General features: G+C 47.6%; 1 protein-coding gene across 2 annotated transcripts in view; it reads right to left on the bottom strand.

Annotated features, from left to right (window-relative positions):
- Positions 1-5565: 5565 nt before the first annotated feature.
- Tti1 (TELO2 interacting protein 1) overlaps positions 5566-21239 on the bottom strand; it is a 47078-nt gene continuing 31404 nt past the window's right edge. For both annotated transcript variants that reach the window (XM_038331164.1, XM_038331163.1), the window contains exons 5-8: positions 18896-19036; positions 16853-17057; positions 16470-16557; positions 5566-7098 (exon numbers count right to left, since the gene is read on the bottom strand). In XM_038331164.1, the coding sequence (XP_038187092.1) occupies positions 6912-7098; positions 16470-16557; positions 16853-17057; positions 18896-19036 (621 nt within the window). In that variant the 3' untranslated portion in view covers positions 5566-6911. The remainder of the gene's footprint in view (positions 7099-16469; positions 16558-16852; positions 17058-18895; positions 19037-21239) is intronic.

Genomic DNA, 21239 nt, shown 5'->3' with positions numbered 1-21239 from the left:
ATGTGACAGATTTTACATTTCCAGAAGGAATTTCTGGCTTTTCTCTCCATTCCCTTCCCTCTTCCTGCCCCCCACCTCCCATCTTTTCCCTTGGAAACGGTCTCAGATTCCGGAAGGTGCTTTCCTCACTTCTGAACCGTGTGGGAGGAAGCTGAGGACGTGGGGGTTGAGACCCAGAGCAGTTGTGCAGAGAGAATGGCAAATTACCTAAGGACGGGAACCTGACGGGGGTGGTGCAGGCAGCCATTCATCAGCGCCTTTTAACCCTTTCCTGCGGCGAGCGCAGGCAGCCCTCGGTACCAGGTCAAGGGTGCTGGGGGAACATTTCCACAAATGGTAGGTGCTGAAGCCTTTGAAATGAGGAGGGCCCGCTCCCTCTTCAGGCTTTGCAGACAGGTTCTGGCTCAGGGTAAAACTGTAGGAAAAGGTAGCTGAGTGCCTAATGTCGGAGATGATTCCTGTGGGAAATCAGGCTGCTTTTCAGGCATGATTTGAAAAGCCGCTGCCTCCCAAAGTCAGCAGTGGTGGGGTGGGGTGCGGGTGTGGGGAGAATGCCATTTATAAAGCAATCAGCGCTTCGCCAGAGTCCCCCATCACTCAGAATTATTTTCTGAAATTTGGCCTCTGTTCCTCACTCTGGAGGAAAGGCAATCCGGGCTCTCAGCTTCCAATCATGCGGATGAGGAGGACTGGGGCGAGCCACACAAAGGGAGAGGGGCTCCCGCATTGTTCTGCACAGCTGGAGCGGAGGAAAATCATTTTCAGGGCTCCTCCACGCGGCTCGGGATGGAGCTCGAGGAGGCCTCATCAGAGGCCCCATTCATCTCACTTCGTACTTTTAAACTTTAAAGCACATATTTATGTGCCTCAAGTCGCTCGTGAACCACCGCGTGTCAAACAGTTCGGGGCTGATGGAAGAGGCACACGTCCTGGACTTCCCGAACCACAGTTCCATTGCTGTTCTCTCTCTCTCTCTCTCTCTCTCTCTCTCTCTCTCTCTCTCTCTCTCTCTCTCTGTGTGTGTCTCTCTCTCTCTCTCTCTCTCTCTGTGTCTGTCTCTGTCTCTCTCTCTCCGTTTTTCTTCCGTATGCTGCCATGAGAGGAATATTCCTAAAATGCTCTCCAACACATCCTGTTCGAGAACCTTCCAAGACGACCCGCCAGGCTGATCCCCAAGCCTGAGACTGCATTCAAAGCTCTCTGCAGGTGTGGCCTCAGCTTTGCCCCAGACCCCTTACCATCCCTCCCTTCCAGCAGTTGTTACTGACAGGCTGCAAATCCAAGGTGATAAATGACTGTCATTTTCCTCCTCCCCACCTCAGCAGGCGTCTGCAGGCAGCTAAACACAGTCCTCTCTTCCTTTAGAGGGAAACGACTGCACCCCAGTTCCTTCTGCACATGGGAGGGTGAGCTGACCTAGACTTGGGCCTCCAGGCCTGTCTGTGAAGATGTAGATCAGGGGCTCTCGAATTATAGTTGGGGGAAAAAAGAAAAAAAAACAACCCATCTCCTTATTATTAGACCTTTGAGCTAAACGACTTTCCTATTTTTTTTTTTTTTAAATGCATAGGGGCTGGAACAACAGGCCACCTGGTAAAGTGCCTGCCTTGTAAGCATGAGGATCCAAGTTCGATCCCCAACACTGATGGGAAAGCCAGGTGTGGTGGTGCATACTTGCTACCCCAGAGTCAGGGAGGTGGAGACAGGTAGCTACCCAGGGCTCGCTGTCCAGCCAGCCATGCTTACTAGGTGAGTTCCAGACCAAGTGAAGAGCCTGTTTGAAAACAAAATGGGTGGTTCCTAAGGAAGGACACCCACAGTTGACCTCTTCCCTCAACACACAACCACATGTATACCTGTACACACTTGCTTTCCTCCCACACATATATGCACCCACACTTAACAAACATTTACACACATACATAAATTAATATTTTAAAAAGATATTAAAAAATAAAAGGTGAGCTGGTTGGTGGCAAGAATGCCTTTATTCCCAGCTCTTAAGCAGTAAAGGCAGGTGGATCCCTGTGAGTTCGTGAGTTCGAGGCCAGCCTGATCTACAGAGTTCCAGACAGCCAGGGCTGTTACAGAGAAACCCCGTGTCAATCACCCTGCCACCCCAACAAAAGTCAAAGGTGAAGAGAGTCCTCTGGCCTTATAGGCCCAAGGGCCCCACTGCCTGTCCCTTTACTTAGGTGGACCACTGCCACCTACTGTAAGTGGCTGATGGCTGGTTTAGGGTGCGGCAGACAAGGAACTGAGGAGCAGGAACCCTGGGCTGCATCTGACTCTGGCTGAGGGAGGCAAATCTCCAGAGTGTGAAAGAGAAAGAATGGTTACCTGGAATGGCTGCAGGCGGCCATCTCTGACTGGATAGAGGTTACAGAGAAGGAAGGTCACACCAGGGAAACAGGAGTGCAAGGCTGGACAAGGCACGAGGCGAATTCTGGCCTCTTGGTGCTCACACTAGTGTGAGTCTCTTATCACTCCACCAGCAGGAAGCCAGGGTGAGACACGGGCAGGGGTGCCTATGCCTGCAAGCACAGACTTCCCCCTTGTGAGAAGTCCCCACATTTCCTAGGCCCTGGCTGGAACCTTTCCCCAGCCTTCATCTTTCGGCTTTCCTCTATACAGAATCAAAAAAGCCAGCAGCAGCGGCAGCCTTCCTAGGCAGGTAGACGCCAGCAGCCTTCCCAGGCAAGAGCTTTCCCAGTTTAATGCAGGATATTGTGTGTCTCCTTGCAGACCCGGCTCAAGTCCTGGTATCTGGACTCTTTGAGTCAGTCTCTTGTCTGGCTCCGATCTACAGATCCCTTCGGTTCAAACGTGGGTCATGCTAAGGGCTAACCAGGGACTTTCTTAGCCAGAACTGCGTAATAAGTAAGCCATGGGCAGCAAGTTGCAAAGCAGGGAAGTCTGGTGGAGGCTGAGTCACTGCAACTGATATAAGAGTTCAGAGTGGACTCCTCCCCACACAGCTGCTGCAAGAGGCCGAGGCAGCAACAACACCAGGAATGAGAAAGGAAACTCGGAAGTAAAAAGGACCCGTCCAAGGTCACACAGTGCGCAGGGGCAGGCATCCATCCACCCAGCTCGCAAGTGGCTGGGTATCCATGTTCCTTCCACACCTCCAGCCACCTCCACAGGACGCCCTACCTCCAGCTCTGTATTCCCCCGACCTCTCCAGAACCTTCTACTGTATGGTAAAGCTCAGATACACTCAACCCTTTCTGTTTTCACTTCTTCACTTTTCTTCACGTGTGCGGGTGCACATGGGGAGGCCAGAGGTCAACGTCCAGCGTTTTTCCTCAGGAGCCATCTGCCTTATAGGAAAATAAAAATTAGCTGGATGGTAGTGGCACACGCCTTTAACCCCAGCACTAGTGAGGCAGAGACAGGTGAGTCTTTGTTTGAGCCCAGCCTACAAAACGAGTTCCAGGACAGTCAGGGCTGTTACACAAAGAAAACCTGCCTCAAAAAACCAAAATAAAGAAATAAATATTAAGAAAATTCTTTATGTGTTAAGTGTTTTGCCAGTGTGGATGTATGTGCACTGTGTGACCACCTTGGGGGTCAAAAGGCATGGGCTGCCAGTGGTCATGAGTTGCCATAGGAGTCTTCTGCAAGACAAACACTGCTAGTGGAGCCTCCACTTAGGTCTCCACCTTGCTGTTTTTGAGAGAACTTACCAAGCAGGCTAGGCCAGCTGGCCTGCCCCCAACTCCACAGTGCCATCACACCTGGCTTATCTCTGAGTTCTGAGGATCGAACTCAGGTCCTTATGCCCCGAAGGCAAGTGTCTTATTAACTGAACTGTTTACTCAATTTCCTATTCTCTTCTTTCAGTTTATTGTGTGTGTGTATGTATGGGGAGGAGGTGTCAGGACAGCTCTGCGGTCTGTGCTCTTCTATCTTTACATGGATCTGGGATTGGATTTAAGGCTCAGGCTTGTGTAACAAGCACCTTTACCAGCTGCCCCATCTCACCAGTCCTCCCCGCCCCCTTTTCTTTAGGATAGGGTCTCAAGCACCTCAGGCTGGGATGATCTTGCACTCCCGGTCTTACCCCAGCATCCGGGCCTGGCATGTCTGCCCACAGTGTACTGACTGTGTTAGGCCACGGTGAAGGAAAGCTCTTCCCACCTCAGTAAGCTGGAAGAGGGGAAGAAGCGCTGTTGGACATCCAGCTAACAAGGTCTACCTGAGTCAGCTGGCCAGGCTCAAAATTAAAGTTGCCTGAATATAACAGAGGCATACTAATTAGTTTTTTTTAATCAAGTGTAACAATCTGCCTGCTGCAATCAGAAAGCAGCTCAGTTTATTTTAACTCGTTGTGGGGCAGAAGCAAGTTTGGAGCACAGTGGTAATCCCTCCTGAGTCCCGTCACTTCTCCGCCCCCACCCCGACCCCAGTAACTGTGTAATGCTCTGTAGGGCATGCTACCTGGCCAACCTGTTTTCTCATCTGTCAGACGCTAGAGAATGAATTAGCCCATCACTTTGTGCTGGCAGAGCTGGGAACAAAGCCCTTCCTGGAACTTCACAACTAGAAGAGTCAAAGTCAAATGATACCCTGTGCTGCCATGGACTCTTAGCTCAGGGTCCTAATGAAATCTCAGGAGTTAGTTGTATGGAGTTCTGTGATGTCAGCTACATGGCATGTGAAATGGTGCAGGGCCCCCCAGGGGAACAGAGGAAGGGCAGGGGCCTATCTCTTCATTTCATCAGATGCCTGGAGAGGCCAGACCCAGAAGATCCAGAACCTCCCTCTGCTGGAGCGCTGAGGTCAGGGAGGAAGCCCTGAGGACCCACCTGAAGAGTGGTGGCCATCAAGACCTGAGGGAGCTGAATACCCCACTGTCCTCACAGAATAGACAGTGACCGGTAGAACTAGCTGCAGGCCCTCAATCCAGTGACACCCCCCACCCCAATGCCAATGAAGTGGAGCTTGGGGATCACCCACATCACTCAGAGAGTTATCTGGCTGGTGCCTAGAAGGACATTTGTCAATCCCTCCCCTAGCTGCACATTTAAATGTGTACTGTGCTAAATTCCTCAGCTAGAAAAAAAAATCAAGTATTTTTTTTCCTGCCTTTTCTACATAAATGGTAGCTGCAGGCTACAGATGCCCGAGGAAGGGAAGATTCCTGGTACAGACACCGCAGGCAAAGGCAAGTCTGCACGGGAGGCGTGGCAAAGCAGCATCTGGTGACCTAGTGAGCGAGTGGTGACGGCACAGCAATGGCTGCTGGTGTAAGCAAAGTCGTAGGCAGGTCCTGACTGAAGTACCTACAAGGGATGGCATGAAGCCAGGAAACTGGAAGGAGAAACAAAAACAAAAAACAAAACAAGCCATACCTGACCCAGAACTCTTGCTATTTCCCAGTTCACAGAAATTCCAGAGGAGCCTGAGCTGACCCTGCACGGATGTAATTAGTAAATCCATTCATCAGGAATAGGCCATGGAGTAGAAAGCCTGTGTCCTTACAGCAACCCTTCCAGAAAAAGAGAGGTGCAGGGGAAAGCTGCAAATTAGGAGTATTAGAGGACGCATCAGTACCCCCAATGTACGTAACTTACTTTAATTCTGATTCAAATGTGATGGGGAAACACTGAACATCTGACATTACTGGATCACCACTGGTCTCTTTAGAAAAGCTTGTGCAAGACACCTAGGATCTGCGGGAGCTTCACAAGTGGGTGGGTCTGTGTGTGGTGCACCACCCAAGGCCGTGGGCACAGGTCACTGTTTAGCCACACACACCTCAGCCCTCACAGGGACTAGTATGCAGTGCCAACAGTGAAAGGTAAGAAATCGGCCAGCAGGGCTGGAGGATGGCTCAGGAGTTAAGAGCGTTTGGCTACTATTCCCGAGACAGAAGCTGGTGTTCCCTACCCACATGGTGGCTCAAACCAGCCACCGTCCATAACTTTAGTTCCAAGGAATTCAACACTTTCTTCTGACATCCTCCAGCACCCAGCGCACACATGGCGTACATACATATATACATATGTACATGTGGGCAAAACACACACACTAAACAGAAAATTAAGAAAATGAAATTAAGTTAGAAGTGATGGCTCATGTCTGTAATTCCCCGTATGCAAGAACTCGAGAAAGGAGAACTGTCATGAGTTCAAGGCCAGCCTGAGCTACCTAGGGAGTTCCAGAAGAGCCAAGGCTACAGAGTAACACTGCGTCTTAAAAATAAAGTGGGGTGGGGAAGCTACGAGGACGGCTCGACAGGTAAAGGTCCATCTGCCAAGCTTGTTGGCCTGAGTTCAGCCCCTGGAAACCACTCAGTGGAAGAAGTGACTCCTGCAAGCTGTCCTCTGACGTGGCACGACTGACATGCATGCCCTGTACCTCACACCCCATAAAGAAGAGTGAGGAGAAAGCTCTCCCCTCCAAAAGTTAATAAATCAATCTCACTAAGAATTTTTAAAAAAGATTTATCTTATGAGTATGAGTGTTTTGCTCATGTGTGTGTCTGTGTACCATGTACAAGTTTGGTGCCCATGGAGGTCAGAAAAGGGTGTTGGAACCCTTGGAACTGGAGTTCTGCATGGTTTTGAGCTACCAGTAAGTGCTGAGAATCAAACTTGGGCCTGGAGCACAGCTGTGTGTGTGTGTGTGCCTGCGTGCGTGCGCGTGTGTAGGACCCGTGGGGCAGAGGGGCTGTGCAGATAGCAGGCTAACTCTTAACTCTTAGAGCCTTCAGACAATGCCATCTGAAAACACGAAGAGTGAAATATAAACAATAGTCAGCTACTTTCCTTCAATCCAATTTCTGAGCAGTTGTATGAGCGATCAATTTATACATCGATTGGCTTTTACCACCTCTGTGCTGCTGCAACTGCCTCCATTAGGGGTGGCTCAGTTCAACTTCTGGCTGGCAGGGTCCAGCAGGGTTACTGTAGCTGCTGGAGCAGGTGGAGCACATTGGTGGCATAGGGGTTCTGTTGTTCGGTGGCCCCCCGCAGCTGCACGGGGTGGAGGCTGGGGTGGGGGGCTGTGAACTGCTGCACAGGGCAGTACAGATCTTGCAGGAGAAGCCAAGTGGAGTCAGGATCTACTTTCATCAGGTGGAGGAAGACGCTGTGGAGAGAGGATTGCATGAGCAGGGGAGGTGGGTGGGAGGAAGAAGGAAGGACGGCTACTGCTCATTCCAGAGGTTGTTCACTGAACTCTGAGAAGGAACAGATCACAATATCAAGTCACTTCAAACAGTAGAGGGAACCCATTTTATATCCTAAGACAGGGCCATCAGGATGGCTCCAGAGCCTAACAGAAATATAGGCGAATAGCTTCTGGTCCATTGACGTGGAATAAAACAGTAATTAGTCCAAGGGGAGCAGTATCGACACAAAGAAGCTCTTCGGTGTAAAGCTGGAGTCTGAAGGAATGACAGGCCTAGCCCCACAATACCAGCTATGTCTGGGGATTTGGGAAAGCCCCTAAACTTCTTTTCTTCAAGGTTGTTCCAGTTTTTCACACATATGTACCATTATAGGTTGTTCTTGCCCATCTCCAGGTGACCTCAATTTACCAGCTAAAAATACCATCAGCCTCAGTGTTACTGGACTCCACCACAGACTCAACTAGTGATGGACTAAAATACTTAAAAGCCAAATTCCACTAGTAATGAGCATAGACAAGACTTTTCCTTGTCATCAGTCCCTGACCACCCAGTGTAACCAGCATTCAGTGTTTACACCGTGCAAGGTGATCATCATGTGCCCAGGTTGTAGAGGCATGCTGACATTTCACAAAGGGACCAAGTACTTACGGGGCCTGGAGCCAGTTCCTCCTGTGTACCGAGGAACAACTATACAGACAGGAACATAACCTCATTCTTGCCAATTATTTCTAGGGACTTTTAGCATACTTTTGAGAGTCAAATGGGAATAAAATGATTGCTAAATAAAAATTAATTTCTGGTTTTTAATTTCATTAATCGGAAAAATCTGTGCCCCTGGGGAAGTTGGGCTTTATCCTGTGGCACCAGTTTTGCTTTCTTCCTTGTGTGTGATAGACATATCCTGGGGGGAGGGAGACTGTGTTTATGTGCATGTGAGTGTACATGTGTGTGCACCTGTGACTGTGTGAGCATGCATGCATACATGTGTGTTAGCTGAGAATAATCTTGTGGATAACCTACACAGTGGTGCTGAAGAAGTGATTATACTATTCTAATTCATTGTTTCCACTTCACTGCAGAAAAGAGATGGGGCCTGTGTGGGAGACAATTTTTGTTTAAAAACAAAAATATCTTTGATAATTAGAGTGGTGAGGGAAATGATACCCCCCCCCCAAAAAAAAACCAACCCGGGAAGCACATTTCTGTTTACACGTGACACTGTTGACAGTTTCCCTTGGTGCCAAAGACTGTTAGAATGCAAATGATTTCATTTGACTTTTTTTTCTACTTCAAGAACTGGAATAATTTCTCAAGCTGCAGCTGCTCTTCCTTCAAGGAATATTTTTATCTGGGCAACAGTCAGCAGAAGGTGCCGAGGCCCAGCTCAGCCACAGTTCCGCTCTGCTTACAAGCCCAGAGCATAACGGCGCTCATTCCTGAGACCCCTTTAGCGGGCTGAATGGGATGCTGTAATCACGCTCTGAGATCTCCAAATAAAACACTAATAGGGAAGCAAAGAAAGCAAGTGCAGCCTTCACCTGCTTTTATTAAGCAGGACCAAACTCTTAGAAATCATTTTAGATGTCCGTGTTTTGCTCCTAAAAGGGTAGACACTCAAACAAGCAAGTTCTTCCTCCTGCCTCAGCCCCTGGAAGCAAAGCATCCTGCCTGCTTCCACTTTCTCCCAAGGATGATCACAGGCAGTCTAGCCTCCCCCATGGGCGTGTTCTGAGGGGAGGAGACAGAAGGGGTGAGGCAGGGGAGCACTCTGAGTGTCTAACAAAAGCACTGTTTCAGAGAGACACACAGAGAGAATCAGAGAGATGAGAAAGAGGGAGGAGGTAGAGAGATAGGGAACAGGAAGAGAGAGAGAAGGTGGAGGGAGAGAAGGGGAGAGAGACAGGGATGGGGTGGAGAGCAAGAGCCCTAGGAATGATCACTACTACCGACTCCAGCAGTATCACCTGCTATGGATAATGCTCAGTCTGAAAAGGGCAAAACAGCTGTCTTTTGTCTCACCCAACTCCACAGTGCTTTGGTGGGGCCCAATTCTCAGCCACCTCAGCCACAGGGTTCTAATTCTGTCTGTTGTTTCAGGGACAGCGGAGTGCAGTGTATTTCACCACCTGCAAGCATGAGGAGGGGGAGTGAACCCATGCCATGAAGGCAGGTGGCTGGCAGGAGCAGCTGCACTCCTGCTGGGCAGGAGGCATGCGGTCTGCTGAACCCTAAACACTGACAAAATTCTTAACCTTGGTGCTGTTGGCTTTGCCACCAGGAGCTGAGCCTGAGGCCTGGCAGGTTGGGTCTGAGGGCTCCAGAGGTCTGGCTTTGATTCTCAACTCTGGAGCACTTTGCTTGGGGCCACTTCTTGCCCAGCCTCTCTGCATAATCAAGTCAGAAGACAAAGGCAAGGCCTCTCTTTGAGTGACCAGGGCAACTGCTTGGAACACATCCTCAATCTATCTCCAGACATGGCAGGGATGGTTGTTGAACATGCCAAATGGCCAGTTCATCTTTTTTCAAACCCAAAGAGAATGTATACTATTTAACTCCTCAACAAAAACTCCTTTCTCCTTCCCCCAGGCCCAAATTGGTGGCTCCGGGGAGCATAGTTATCAAGAGATTACCTGGTCCCCAGAGCACGGGAGGCACTCAGCTGTGCCTCTTGCCTCCACATGTCCCGAGGCAGGTGATTATCTCTCAATAACCTGTAGGGCCGTGTAGCTTAAATGATAACTTGACTTTAAAAAATTTAGAACTCGCCGTTAGGCAGTTTCTAAGCAACCTCTGTTTCCATGGCAAAGAAGCCTGGTGTTTATACTGATTTTTCACTTAAAATGCGGTTTTATTGAATTTCACTTCATGCAGGCAGCCATTTCCCTGCACTTCAGCCCTATCTATAGTTGACGGGTATCAGTAAGTACCTAATAAACTCCAGAGGCCAGACCAACAGAAGGAGAGCATTCCTTCAGGATCAGTGCTGGGCTACTCCAAAGAGCCAGCTGGGGTGTGGTGGCCTGGGGAGGCTAGAAGTGTGCTAATGGATCTAGCTAGCAGAACCAGAGCCTTATTTTTGTGGTTCAGACATTTACAGACACTATGCTAGGTTTCTGAGATGTTACAAAGGAGGCTGATGAAAGCTATGGTTTCAGGACCCATCTCATCCGCTGGGAAAGACAGGCATCATAGTGTAGTATGGCAGATAGAGAATTTTGAGGTGCTGTCTGGCTTCCACGGGCCCCCACAACTCTGTAGCATGAGCACCAGATTATCTACCACTGCCACACTCCCCCCCCCCCAACCCCAGTGGCAAAACCAAAAAGAGAACCCTGTGTTGTAGCAGCAGAGTATGTCTTTGCAAGCTCTGTCTAGACAGCATCCGCTCAAGGGCGGCTCTAGAACACTGTAAGCCAATCAGGGTCCAGAATGGCTAAATAAACCGTAGCTGAAGTGCAAGGCTCCCAGCTCTCTGGGTGACAGGCTATTCTTTTTCTGTCAATTACTTGCTTGAGGGATCTGATGTTCCTTGTCTCTTTCTGGATTTATAAAATGCTCCCAGGAGCTGTCAGAGCAAATGCTAGAGGTAAAGAACTCGTGGCTTTGTGTCTGTTGGTGTATTTGGAGCATCTAAGGAAGTGGTTCTGGGCTATCTTCTTAGGAGCATGACACACCTCTTTCCACAGGGGTCTGAGCAAATGTGGCCGAAAGCACATCACTTACTGGGAAGCGGGCCTGGTCCCCTCTCCAGCAGAACAGCCTCCACACCCCGTTCTCTGGTCATCTCTTCCTCCATTACTCTGCGCATGCCAATACTGCAAATGAGGCTGTGTGCTGCCTTTTAAATAAATGGATGTCCAGGGTGTTGACTTGTCCCAGGCTGCAAGCAGTGGGGCTATGTTTCCATACTCAGTAATTTACTCTAATGGGTCTCGGTTCATTGGTTAACCAGTATTTCAAGCTTGTCCTTTCTTGCTATTCAATTTAGCTATCTTCCTATGCACCGAGGCTGTTTTTTGTCTCTAAATGTTGGGAATGGGGGATTATGACTGGAAGCAACAATTTACTCTCCAAATACATGCTACCAATTACCTTTGCTGATACACTACTTGTTAGACCTAGCTATATTTACCTGTTCAAAACCATTCACCCATCGATCGACCTCCAACACAGACTCCCATTAAAAATATTTAAATGCAGAGAGGACAGGATTTAAAACCATAAACACCAGTTGCAGTGTATGATGCTAATCATGCCCCTAAAATATCACAAGACAGAGTATCACAAATGTAGTAGAATGCTTCCACTGCTTCATGCATATTTAAAAGGACACGACACGGAGAGGCCCAATCTGTTAGAGACAATTCAAAAGGAAGCCAGAACCTAGCAGGGTTTAAGTCCTACTGGGTGGGTTTTAAATGCAGTTCCTTTCATCTGGCTAGCTTTTCTACCTCAGGCCCCCAGGTTAAGGTCTCATGGCAGAGTTGCTTGCCATGGCTTCAAAGCCTCTTGTCTCAGCTCTGGCTAATATACTCAAAGGTCGCACAAAGTGTTACCTGTCCCTGCAAGAAAGATGACACTTTTGTGACAATCTAAGTGTCTTGCCCTATCCTACTCAAATTATTTTTCTGTGACCCATGCTTTGTCACTAGGCCAGCAGCTCCAGCTGATGGGTGCAATGAGATGGGTGTATTTCTGGTGGGGTATGATGGCGCATGCCTTGGATCTTGGCACTTGGCCTCTGCATGCACATGTACAGGCAAGCTTACCCCCCACTCCCTGATACACACTCTGGGTGCAAACTCCAGCAGGTTAGCAATCCCATTACACATACAGCCTCGGGAAAATACTGGCAACACATGGTTTAAGAAGTGCAGAGATCTCTGCCTTCATATCAGAAACCTAGTAACCTGCTTGGTTTGTAACCTGCATGGCAGATGTCTCTTATCTCTAACGCCATGAAATCATGCCTCTATGTGCACAGTGAACGGTTTCAGATCTGAGTGTATTTTTAGAACAATGGGCCTTGAAAAGAAAAGCAGCAGTGCCTGTCAAAAGATGGATAATAGGAAAGCTAACTACTTGGATCTGGATTTGTCAACTATTAATCAAATGTCAAAAGGAAAAATATGAGGAGTGCCCTCATTTCCATGCAGGTGCAACCCAGGGGGAAACAGCTTTGAATCCAGGCCTCAAGTGAGCTGCCCACCCCATTCAGGGGATGAGCTATTCATTTTGAGCTAGCTGAACTAGTGGATCACCTCAGTAGCTCCTGAGCTGTTCAAACAGACAAGCCTGTGGGTGGCGTAAAGAGGAGTTGGGCTCTGGTGGGGATGAAATGAAGGAGCCTGTGCTAGTCTGTGTTGTTCAGGGTTTGAAGGCACCAGCTGGTTCTTTGATGGGCTGGGATCCTACAGCTAGAAAGAGAGCTGGGAAGTCAGTCAATAAAGGAACCTTCAAACCTGCTCCTGACTTCCCCCACAAATGGATATGGGCCCAATTAACATGAAAAAAAAAAAAAAAAACCTTTTGAGGAGAAAGCCCTATTCAGATTTTAATAACAAGTAGATTTAGAAGGAAGGCTGCACCCAGGTGTATACGCACATAACAACACATCATTTGGTTAGTGTATACACACATGCACTTCCTACATGTACACATACATACAGAACCACACTTTGAAACACATGCACCACAAGGGCAGAGGCCACCCGTCTTCTATTTTCAGTATCCAGACCAGTACTTGGCACATAGGAGTTCACCACATAATCTTTAGAGTTGACTTTCTGACCACATTAAAACAAAACAAAACAAAACAACACTCATCTGTACAAAGACCCTGTGAGGAAGGCATCGCCACCATCCACTCATAGAGGGAGGAACTGAAAAGTAATAGATCCCATGCGGCCACATAGCATAGGATATAGGACCTAAACCTAGGTTTGTCCAACTGGTGTTACTTGCTCTCACACAATGCCAGGTGAAGGAAGATGAGTGAGTACTGTGTGCCTTCAATACCCCCACTCTGACCCAGGTCTATCTAAGCGATAACAGCATCAGGACCTGCATGGCAGAAGGTCCACTAGCTGGTGGCTACCTGTATCCCTAGCCAGGTTCTGGGGTTGGCAGGGGGCAGGAGTTGATAGAGATCAAGTAGCCTTGGAGCTTAGTTTTATCACAAACCTTATTGGGGATGAGACTTCATGCTTTAACGGTAGATACTGTCTAGTTTTTATTTGTTTTTGGCCCAGAGTGGAGGTGCATATGATGTAAGACCTCGTTGTAGGACAGGGAGCCTCAGAGGCTAGCAGGAGATCGACCCACTGCGTGTACATATTCAAGGAAAAACTAAAATTGGGATGGGACCCTAAGAGTAGGGGAGTTGTTCTCCTCTGGAATTCTTCCCGGGTTTGAAATGGCAAAGCCCAGTGGTCAGAAGGGCACAGAACCGCATGCTGGGAGATATACTGAAGGCTTCTAGACCACTTAGGAATTTCAACAGTTAAGCTTGCCTTTGCCTCTGGCTTAGGTGGGGCACAGCTGATCCAAGGCTTACTCCTACTGATGCTGCCTTCTTTATAGCCCTTGGTTTGATGGCTACTCTTCCCATACCCAGAATATGATTTACTTATTTGTCAGTCATTAATGTTGCTTAAATACATGGGATTTGAAGAAGCGTCCCCCCCCATAACCAGTTAACAGTGACACCTTGTGGTAATAAGCAGCAAGGTTATCTCCTGTCCCACCCCTCCCTCAAGTTGTAAGATTTATGCCCCCTCCTTACAAGGCATATTTGCCAGATAAAAGCATTAAACTGGGATGGCATCTCCACTCTTAGCATTTACAGCCTTGGTTATATCAACCATCCCCTGATCAATTTCCATTTCCAGAGTTTACAACCTGGATGTAAAGCCTACCATGAAGGCTATATTTAATAAAACAAATTAAAAAAGCAAACAGAGGCTGGGACATTCTTTGGAGCCAGGAAAAACAAACAGGAGGAAGGAGAACTTAGCCATGATGTGGATAAAAGGAATGTGCACCAGTTGCCAGCTTTGCCACATCACGACAACTCCGAGGCCCACAGAAGCACCTATTCTCTGGGAATGTAGTTTACCGTCTTGTAGGAGGCAAGGGGCTCAGAGCAGACAGAGGAGCAGGGTGAGGAGCTCACCTGTTCTGAGGGGAGTCAGGCCATCTGCGGCCCTTCTGACTTCCCCCATTACTTCTAGAGCTTGTGCTGAGGTTTGTCTTTTGTACAACCTGCTACAAGCTCTCTAAACACGAGAGCATTCCCGTCTCCCATGAGACAGCCATGTGGTGGTGATACTGGTGTCAGAAGTGGAGGTACAGCTGGTAAAGAGGCTTCTGTGGTGGCTCAGGTCAGGGCTTACGGTGGTCTGACTATATTGGTACTTGGAATGGAAGAGGAGCAGTTTTCCAAGTGGGCAGGCAGGCATTCTCTTCGTAAGGGAGGAATGGGTTAAGGAAAGAGGACTAAGGACAAAGGGGCCCCTGGGACCCCTACTCTCTCTTCAGACTACCTTGACTGCTTCAGTGCAATCAGCCTCACCAGGGCCCTCCACATGATGGCTCAGGACACCAGGCCTGCCTATTGTCTTGGGTGACTCCTCCTGTTTAGAGAGCTCATTAATTTCAGAATTAAGATGCTAAATCGGACAATACTGACTCTTAACCCCCAACCCCTTCAAAATAAGTTTGCAGATGAGGTATGGGTGAAGCAAGCAATCAGCTTTGTACATCTTCTCCCTCCCACAAAGCAGACATGGTCATCTGACTCAGCCCCTGGTGGAAGGGAAGGCACTGGAGCAAACAAAGGGAGCCACAGTAAGTGATCCGGCTGCATTCTCCTCCTCCAGCCACCTTGAACACCAACTTAAGATTCAGCAAGGTCCAATTCTGGGTTTAATTACTTTCAGTGGCAGAAGAGAATTAGACATGAAAAGATAAACGCATTGTGAATGTTGGCTTGATGGCTCTGAACCTGAAGGATGGGATGCAGTGAATGCAGGAAAAGCAGACTGGGGTGGGACGTTGAAAGTCAGATTTCTATAACTCAGAAGAATTTACTCCAAGATAAAAGTCCTCATGTCCTTGGGTTGCACAGCGAGCTACAGCAGGGCCCGGGGAGGATCCCTTTCACTTGGTGCTGGTTCTTGAGGAACAGGAACGCCTGAGGCTAAGAAGCTCCTTGGGATGCACCCCTATGCTCCAAAAACCATGACTGATTTTGGGTCTAAGAGATTTGACGGGACAGGGACAGAAGGAAAAAAAGCTACCAAGGGAATCAAGAGCAAAGAATTGCAAAGACAATAAATCAATTCCAAAGCTATTCCTCTCACTTGTACGGAATGCAAGGTTTATAAGGGAGCATGCTGCTTTCCTCATTCCACAGTCAGAGCAGCCTTCCCAGCTCATAGGGGAATGAGGAGTCACCTGACTCCCACCCCAGCAAGGATGAGGAGGGCTAACTCTAGATACCTGGGGAGAAGAAGTTATGCACACATTAAGTTGGCAGGCCAGGCAGCACTGGCAGCAGGTGTCCAGGGGCAGGCAGCTGCAGAGCACAGGCTATTCCCAGCAGACAGGAGTGCTGAGGAAAGGAGGCCAGGGTGCACTCCAGGCCTCAAGTTAAGGATGCTGCTGTGCTCAGTTTTGGCTTATGAGAAAAAACACTTAGTCCTTGTGAAACCAAAATAGCTTGTGTTAGAGGCACAGCTATTTTCTAACAGGCATGGCCAAAACCCTGGGAAATGAGGCTCATGTAATTTTGGAATCAAAAGGTCTATCAAGTTGCTCTTTAGGTCAGCTTACTGCCAGAAGCAGCTGAGTGGTATGAACATGAGAAACAGGCACACATCTGCCTGCACTGCACCCAGTTCTGCACAGAATCTTCTTCCACCTATGACTTGCTGTAGTTAGTCATGGCACACCTGGTGCTTTCCTTTGGCTTTGCTATGAGGAGTGAGCAGAGGCATAGAAAAGTACTGGACTACTGATCACAGAAACAGAGTAGAGGCAGAAACCCTACAGCCAGGAGGGCTTGGGTTCTCTCCAGCACCCGACCTTTCTGCTTTGTGCCCCTCTGGAATTGTTGCTGACACTGCAGCACCGGGAAAGGTCACGTGCAAAGAGAAAGCATCTAGTCAAAATACCATCCTTGGAGTTGGCACAGTTAAAGAAATCATCTTAACCTGGCAAGGAGAGAGAAAAGAGAGCAGAGATTGCCTCAACTCTGCCTGCCATTAGCAAATCATCTATAATTTAGAACAAACGTAAAGAGATGCGGGTGATGAAGCAGACGTACCTCCTGGCAGCCTCTTGTAATTTCACGGGCTGTTTGGTGCTGAGGTAAATCAAGCAGGCATCAGCCACTTTATTCAGGTCACCCTCACCTGCAGGGCAGAAAAACAAAACAAGCCTCAGGCTCTCAGACTGCACTGGGTACAAGCAATATCCAACACTGTCTTGGGACCTACGATTAGCCATGCAAAGTTCCCTGAGCTATTTACTCTGCCCAGCAAGCCAGGAATACCTTAAGGTAGAAGGAGAGATGGGGGGCCAGGGTAGACTGAAGGAGGTGTATAAGAAGGGAGGTGAGGGACGCAAGCGCCACTAGGCAGAGGACACAAAGCAGGGGCATCAAGAAATGTGCGGGCTCTATGGCCAGGAGACCCATGTAGTACCTACCTAAGTCCAGACTCTCACAGAGGGGACCCAGGCCCTGCAAGACAGCTAGTTGTAGCTTGAAGGCCAATGTGTGAGAATAAACTGGTCCAGCCCGGGCACTGATGGGGGCCTGGGTGATTAAGGAGCTGGCCAATTTTGGCAGGACATCTTTGCAGAACCGGCTCCGGAGAAAATCGCCACATCTACTTCCAAGTGTCTGTAAAACCTGCAGAAACAGCCCCCAGTCTGGTGACTGCACACTGCTAAATCAGCAAGAGGGCTGGGACACGTTTGCTAATTCAATTCTATCTAGGACTCTGCTTAGGAAAAAAAATGGAATTATTTCTGTTAATTCCTTGCCCATGGTTTGTGATTCTGACAGTTATGAATTCGGAGGTCTCTGCTTCCAAGGCATAGATTCTTCTATCCATAAATACAGATTACATGGAGAGTAATTCAGAGAAAGCTTGAGGTGGAGGAATAATATGATTAATACCTTGATTTCCTTTCCTTTTTTGATAAGAGAGAGAAAGCACTTAAAGCAGTTCACATAGATCATCTCTGGAATCTTCCTAACATCCCGTGAGAAGACTTGGGCTTTTAACTCTCACTAGCTGAGCAAACATAAACTCTGAGGCTCAGCAGCTGCCATGTGCAGGCATCAGGAAGATGGTGACCAGGCTATGGTCCCTGGCTAAGCCAAGGCTGGTCCCTGTGGCTGAAGCCATCTCTGCGTTCCGTCTGTTTGACTGCATAATCTCTCATGTACATCACCCTTTTTCTATCTTTCACAACAGGCAGTCTCTTTGCATGTGTCGTTTAAACTTTCTGTAGCAGAACATATTGAAATGTTTTGCCCCACTGCACAAGACTGAGTGAACAGGAGGATAAGAATTTCTTTAAGAATCAGTAAGTAAGGCATAATGGGCTCACAGTGTCTGTCCAGTCTACAGAGTAAGGTTCTCATCTCAAGGGCCCTTAGTGTATCACATGACTTCAGGTAAAGCACTATTAATGTGTCTGCATGTGGAAAAAGCAGTCTTGCTTGCAGCACACACGTCTTAGTATGTTTTCATTTTTCTACACTGGCTGGCTGTCATTTCAAATAACCTATTAATTTTCATAAAGGGAAACAGTACATCTGAGTAAGATTTAATAATACTGTCTTCTCTCTGCCTTCCCCTTCCTCTCTACACATACCTTCTCTCTCTTCTCCTTCCCTCTTAACACACACACACACACCATTTCATGAATTTCACTTTGGTATTAACATTAATAATTATGTCCCTCAAATAAGCTGGTATTCTGGCTTAGTATCTATTAGAGAATCTTACAGAAAACCAGACTATCTCTGCCAGGCATACTGAATGCATTTCCAGCTCCCATCTGCTGCCCCTCCACATCTCCTCCCTCTGCTTCATCTTGCTCATCCACTTCTAATTTATGCTGTCTTGCATGGCAAACGTATCTCTGTAGGACGCCATTAAGTGCTTTTTAGAACAAGGAAGGATATAAATAAATAAGTGAAAATTCATGCACTAATATAAGCCAAACTAACCAGGGAGAATGATATCTCTACAGGGCTGTAGCTTATCAAAGGCCTTCACCAGAGTTCTATTTCATCCTTGACAAAATTGTACCTAAATTACTCCTGAAAATGGGTGACTGTGGGCTTGGGCTAGGCAGAAGTGGGCTGTCATCAGGTTTTTCAAATGATTTACTGAGAATGAGCCTGACCTGGGTTCTACCCCTTACTAGCTGTAGAATTCCAAGGTATGTTATCGCTGAATTTGCTTCTTTCTTGGCCAAAAATGGAAGTCATAAGTGCAGTGCAGGCTACTATAACATGAACTTCCATGTGGACAATGCCAAGCCTTCTGCTTGGCACACAAGAGATGCTCAGTGAATACAGGTGGCCTTTAATTTTATGAGATCACTCGGTTTTAAATACTAAAGAAAGTGTCATTTAATCTTTTCTGTGCTTTTCTTATTTTTCTTTACTTTCTTTAAGGTCCGTGTCCAGAGGTCAAATAAAGAGAAGTAAGCAGAAGACTGGGTCAGTACCTTGAAGGCTCTGAGGACTGCCAGGGGGTCATCACTTGTGAGTCTGTGCACGAGTGAAGGCCAGGCCCGATGAGCCAGGGGTAGGAGCTGGTTCTTATGGAACTGTAGAACCACCACACACAAACCCAGCACATCCAAGACCTGAAAGAAAAGACAGGGCTTCAGCCGGGCAGTGGTGGCGCACGCCTTTAATCCCAGCACTCGGGAGGCAGAGGCAGGTGGATCTCTGTGAGTTCGAGGCCAGCCTGGTCTACAAGAGCTAGTTCCACGACAGGCTCTAAAAAAGCTGCAGAGAAACCCTGTCTCGAAAAACCAAAAAAAAAAAAAAAAAAAAAAAAAAAAAAAAAAAGGAAAGACAGGGCTTCAACAGGCAGTAGGGACTTAAAACCAGATGCCTGGGACCAAGTCCCTGTTCAACAAAGTGAGCCCGAGAAATGCATTAAAATAGTAACAGAAACTTGATACACCTTTCGGTTCTGAAACAACATAAACCCAATTTCCCGGAGATTTGGCTATTCCTGTTGACTTCAGTCCAGGCCAGGTATTAGAGCCATACAAATACACAAGAAAAAAATATGTATATTTCCTTGCCTTCATGGAGTTTAGAGTCAGCTGGCAAAGACCTTAGACACCATTCAATAGAGAAAAGATTAGCTACTGTGTCAAGAAAGACCGTAAAGTATGTAATACAAAGAAATGACATCTCTAAAGCAAGGTGTCTCTCAGGAATGGCTTCTAAAAGGAGACGCAAATGATGAGCAGGCACTAGTTCAGTGCACAGGGAGGGTCCCTACGGCTGGGCTACAACAAAGAAGACCCTGCGGCTGGGGTGGATTTGCAGAGTGCTGCAGAGCTTGGGTTGCATTCCTAGTATCAAAAACAAAACAAAACAAAAGTCAAGCAAACAAAAACAAAACAAACCAAAACATCAACAACAACTCAAAACTAAAAAAGCCCCAGAGCTTGCTCTGCTTAAGAAAAGAGAGCAGAGAAATGAGAGTGAATGGAGCTGGACCGTAAAAGGTCATGTTAAGAATCTTTTATTCTGTGCTAAGTATACTGGGGCATTTCCAAGTGTTTTAGCAGGGAAATGACAGGACACATCCATGTTTTCTGAAGGTCATTCTAGTTGCTGAGTAAAGAAGGCCCTTAAAGGGGACTGGGAAGAAGTGATGAGGCCCTTAGGAGCTCATAGCAAAGACGTGATCACATGATGTCAGCAGAACCACAAAAGGATTTGAACATGTTCTAGAAAGGATTTGAACCCTGTTTGACTTCAGCAGCACTGTGTGACTTCAACGGAGATACTCATAGTCAGGTGGAGGAAATGAGCAGCAGTGCCACTGAAAGAAACAGGAAGCAGGGAGGAGGAGGAGGCTGAGAAGATGGTGGGGTCAAGTCTTGTTGCTATCAGGAGAATCAGGCAGAAAACTGAGAGCTATCCAATCTTACCCGAAAGGTTTGGGCTAGCCCAAATAGTACACTGATCTTTTAGTCTACTACTGAACACTGACAGCTGGCGTCAGTTGTAGGTAGTGGTCAGTACAGCAGCCAACACAGGCTTTGCAAGAATGGGTACCCACAAAGAGTGCACAGGGTATGTGCTCTTGAGTCAGAAAGGCAGAGTGAAGCTGGCCAATGGAGTCTTACCAGCTTTCTACAACCAGCTGACCCCACACCAAGGGCATAGAAAAGAGGAGGCCACATCTCTGGAGGAAGAGAAAGCTTAGCAGGACAGAAAAGAGCAAGAGTGCAGTGCCCATGGTTTTGCTGTCACTGTCTGGACAAGCTGCACCACTTTATCTCATGGATTCAAAAATGCCTATTTCCCCCCTATACCTAGAAAGTTCTCTTTGCTTTGTCCCTTTGCATAGCCAGTTCTTTAACCTTTGGAAATGCTGTCACCTCAGAGGCCCACTTAGCTGGCTAGTTGGAATCAGAAAGCAAGCTCTGCTTCATGGATGGATTACCCTTCTCTATCATGGTGCCTGTTCATTATCTTGCTAGAACCTCCCAAACTTGGATATATGTTGGATATTTATGTGTATTGCCCTTTCCCCACAATAAATAGAAAGATCCAGGGGAAAGGGCTCTTTTTTCTTTGTGCCACTGTCTTCTGTATGTCCTGCATGAGGGCTGAATGAGGGAGGGAATGAATGAGTGTATATACCATACATCAGGCTCTCGTATTTTTATATGAGCTATCGTGTGAGCATCACTTTCCTCATGATGATGCAAAGGTTCAAAATTCAAGGTCACATGGCTAGTAAAGGACAGAGGCATCATCTTAACTCAACTATGTGGATCTTACGCTGACAGGCTTCTAAAAGATTTATTATTTGTA

The sequence above is a fragment of the Arvicola amphibius genome, chromosome 5 (assembly GCF_903992535.2).
Source record: "Arvicola amphibius chromosome 5, mArvAmp1.2, whole genome shotgun sequence".
NCBI classification, from domain to species: Eukaryota; Metazoa; Chordata; class Mammalia; order Rodentia; family Cricetidae; genus Arvicola; species Arvicola amphibius.
The sequence above is the reverse complement of the archived record's forward strand: the minus strand, read 5'-3'. Positions and strand labels throughout refer to the sequence as shown.